The sequence below is a fragment of the Macrobrachium nipponense genome, chromosome 31, assembly GCF_015104395.2.
Source record: "Macrobrachium nipponense isolate FS-2020 chromosome 31, ASM1510439v2, whole genome shotgun sequence".
NCBI lineage: Eukaryota > Metazoa > Arthropoda > Malacostraca > Decapoda > Palaemonidae > Macrobrachium > Macrobrachium nipponense.
This window is the reverse complement of record NC_061093.1, coordinates 33,539,080-33,543,581: the sequence shown is the minus strand read 5'-3', so window position 1 is coordinate 33,543,581 and position 4,502 is coordinate 33,539,080. Positions and strand designations below refer to the sequence as shown.

General features: G+C 33.7%; 1 protein-coding gene across 1 annotated transcript in view; it reads left to right on the top strand.

Annotated features, from left to right (window-relative positions):
* LOC135206753 (uncharacterized) overlaps positions 1–1,425 on the top strand; it is a 2,063-nt gene extending 638 nt beyond the window's left edge. Inside the window, exons 2-3 of the mRNA XM_064238247.1 lie at positions 374–554; positions 951–1,425. Of these exons, the coding sequence (XP_064094317.1) occupies positions 374–554; positions 951–1,144 (375 nt within the window). The 3' untranslated portion in view covers positions 1,145–1,425. The remainder of the gene's footprint in view (positions 1–373; positions 555–950) is intronic.
* Positions 1,426–4,502: the final 3,077 nt, after the last annotated feature.

The window sequence follows — 4,502 nt, the reverse complement described above, 5'->3', positions numbered from 1 at the left end:
AAAATCGAGCATAGGTGGAGGAGAGGAACACTGACTAGTAAAAAAGTGGCCACCTCTTCAAGACTTGTCTGAAATTTATCTACATTTATCAGTCTTGTCGGAATCATTTTTTTTTTAATCTTTTACATTTTTCGTCGCGGCCAGGTTTCATACCATATAATGATATATGCAGTCTGTTTCAGTGGTTTTGAATTTATATTGTTTATTCCCAGAGCTAGGCTTATTATTAGTTTTTTTTATATATCTAGTCAAAACGCTCAAAACAAATCCTCTGGGGACAAAATAATATTTGAACCTTGTCTTATCTGAAATTGTTGAACTAGGTTTATTTTACCGTTAATTGAGTCTTTAATGCTTCTTTGATTCTTTACAGGAAACGATGGCTCGTCTTTGTATCCTCGCGATCGGTGTTCTAGTTGCCGTTACACAGGCTCACGCACAAGCACCATGCCCTCCACCTAAGCAACCCGTGGAAAGCTGTAAAAATTTCTGTAAATTAGAATTGCCCGGAACCACCGGAGGGTACTACTGCTGTGATCAGCAACGGACACCAGGTAAGAATTAGAAAAGGATTTGTTATTACTGATTTGCTTCGAGTAATACACACACATACACTATATATATATATATATATATATTTATATATATATATTTATTATAATATATATATATATATATATATATATATATATGTGTGTGTGTGTGTGTGTGTGTGGTGTGTGTGTGTGGTGTGAATAACAGGGGGAGTATTTCAACTGGGAGTGGTTGAAATTTGAACTTAAGTACCTCATTTTGGTAAATAAATCCGTTGACTATCAATTTCTCAAAATCAGCTCCGTATTAAGTGACTCCATTGTGCTCTAGCACAACTAACTGTTCGTCTTGCTTTGTATTGGAAACTTGAGACAGCAGTTGGTTCTTTTGTTTACAAATGTCACCTTCTTTTACAGCTGGTAACCCTGGCACTTGCCCCAAGGTTCCTCTTCAAGAGAACGAAATCGAAGTCATGTGTGATCCCAACGATCCCAACAGCCCCTACAGCCTGAACTGCAAGACCGACGCCGACTGTTTCCAATGGGAAAAGTGCTGCTACGCTCCGGTGACTCAGCAGCGCATTTGCAGAGCAGCGGTCTATGACCTGTGAGGAAAGTTGGTCGGTTCGAAACTGACTGACGCGTTTCAAAAAAGTGATTTTTTTTTTTATGATTGAGTTACAATGTGACTGATCTGGTCGTTAAGGAAATATGTGATCGATAAAGACTGAGCATCCTTTGCAGTTATTAACTGTGATTGTTTGGGGATTAGAAACAGTGTTCTTCATGGTTTGAATGCGCATTATTATTATTATTATTATTATTATTATTATTATTATTATTATTATTATTATTATTATTATTGTTGTTGTTGTTGTTGTTGTTGTTGTTGTTGTTGAAAAAGAAACCCACAAATTCACTTTGTAACTTGTTTACTTCTAAGTATTTACGGTTTCTTTTTCAATCTTCAGAAGAAAACTGAAAGAAGTTTTTTGTTTGATTATTATTATTATTATTATTATTATTATTATTATTATTATTATTATTATTATTATTATTATTTACTTTTTGAGTGTTCATGATATGGAATTGTTATTTCCGTGGTATTTGTTTGAAATGGCTTTATATAAAGCATAAATGATTATGTCACATATTTGATACCGATCTCTTGTAAGTTTGAACATACTAGCAGATAATGTGTTCATAGTAATATTTTTAATGAATTCCGTATTCATAATAAATTCGTTTCTTTAAACCTAATGCCGAGACGCTGTGAGCTATGATAAAATACCTCACAAATATTGATGGGAGCAAAATGAATTTGGAACATCTTCAAGGCAGAATCAGCCCTGAAAATTTATAAAAACACAATGAAAGGAAGATAAAACACAACACCTATACTCGTTTTTTTCCATCTGTCCACCCGCCTGTGGTGTTTTAGTGTGGTAACACTGCGTCCCAGGCTTTGGATAGTTACATTCAACAATTATAATTATTTCCTATTTCGAATATTAACGGTGTAATTCGCATACAGTAAATTATTAAAACACTTTTCAATTGCAAATGTACACCCAGATATCCTTTTATTTACCTAAAACTTACACATTGCGTAACTATCTAAAGCTCGGGACGCAGTATTACCATACACAAACACCACAGGCGGGTGGACAAACCAAAACTTATAACTGAATATGGAAATGGGGCATAATTGTGATGGCCCAATGAACAGAATGACAACTATCATGATTTACACAAAAGTAACTGCGAGGCCTTTTAATCATAATTGAAATTTAAAGAAGTTAAAATAACACTTACATTGAATGTAAGCCATTGCTAACAAGTTAAGTAAATGGAATATACAACAAAGGTTTATAAAGAAGTATTCAAGGTCGAATCCTTCGAAGCTAGAAAAACACCGTCTCCGAGATTTAAACAAAATATCACTGGTGAAGTAAAGCAGTTATTCCGTCTATCTTGGGAGACGCAACGACTGAATACTAGGCTAAGAATATGTGGTATGCATTAGAACTATAATAAACATTTATGAATAAATAAATACATACGCCCATAAAATTAGTTACATTCAGCAGTTCGCCAGAAAACTTTTAACACTGTGATCCTACACACATAGGCCTAGTCCTTTTCTTGACCTTGCCTGTAAAAGATGCATTAAGCCTTAAATTCCGGGGAAAATTTGTCTAACGATAGTCCCCTACGACTAGATTTTTTTGGGGGGCAAAATGTTAACTGAGTTCATGCATGAAATTATTAACCCTCCAACTACCCCAGAGTTTGTGTATAAATAAAAAAAATAGGCAATGATAACCTGCGTCACCAGAATCTGCACGTGGAGCAAAAGTGATTAACGTAAAAGACTCCTCACTAGACATTTCTGTCTGGCAAGTGGCAGGTTATCTTCAGAGAAATTTTTATTATAAGTCGTAGGCATTTATTCCATTTTTTTCATTTTGTTTATTCAATTTTCATTAAATATGCCATATGCTCTTCTTAAAAGGTAGTGTGTCTTCTCAATTCTAGACGGGACGACACAGAACCAAAGAGGAATTCAAAGAAGATATAGGCAAATCAAATGCAATTTCCAAGAAATACAGTAACTTAATATTCACCGGATAACAAAAGGTCGTCTGTTCAACGCAAATGTTATCAACAAATAATACAAGTCACACAACCGTGTTCAAATGGCGCCCATCAATTCAACAAAAGTCAATAGTATCCTAGTGGGACTTCGAAGTGCAAGAAAACCTAGAGTACGATTAAAGTAATACGAACGTACAGCTTTGTGTTTAAGGTTAGTTTCGATACTTACTTTTACATATGGAGAGAGCAAATTAGCCTTGCAAGTTTCAAAAGTTGCCTTCGTCTATCAAAAGAGAATTAGTATATAAAGTGAATAGTAATCATTCTACCATCAGTGATTTGTTTAAGCATTACTACTGTCGATATCCAGATTTTGAATCGCCCAATAACTCCTTAAAGTAGAGTTGAAGCTGAGAAGAAAGAAAATTCTGAAAAAAAAAAAATAGCTACTGCAAAGTTCCAGTAAGCATCGATTTAAATCAAAGACCCCCCAAAACGTTTTCAGCTCTTGAAAAACTTCAATACCTCATCCCAAGTTAAACATAGTAATACTAAATGTCGCATATTTTGTAGCGGATTTTGGTCACAGTATGTATAGTTATACCAAATTTGAGTAAGTGGCAGATCAACATTTGGAGAGTGCCTGAAGTAGGTCTATATGTGTGTCTGTCTATTCCTGTGGGGAGGAAACTGCCTATTTCACAATTAGATGTGGCTGTCAACATCATTCAAGGATACTATCTAGCCGAACCAACTTTGGGTAGGAATGCTGAAAGAATACTAAAAATAGAATTAGTCTTACAACCCATCAAAACGATTACCAATCAAAAAGGCAATCAGTTACAACTGGTCCGCTCATATTCAACATGCATATCAGTCATATGTCTTTCCACTTTAGGACTTTGATTTAGGATAATTTTTTTTTTAAAGTATTGGAGTTTTGGTTCATGTGTAAAATGGTCAGGAATTTAGGAAAGTAATCAAATTTGTAAAATAACCATGACGCACTTGTAACACACACACACACACACACACACACACACACATATATATATATATAATATATATTATATAATATATTATTATATTATAAAATATATATATTATATATATATTATATAATATATATACATATATATATATATATATATACATATATAATAAAAGGAGCCCATAAAAAACACCAAAATATAGAGAGAAAATTACTATATTTCAGAGACTGCTGTCTCTCTCTTCATTATACCTGAAGAGAGAGACAGCAGTCTCTGAAATATAGTACTTTTCTCTCTATATTTTGGTGTTTTTATGGGCTCCTTTTATTAGATGGAATTCTGTTGTAACAGAACATTTTTACCAGTCATATATATATAT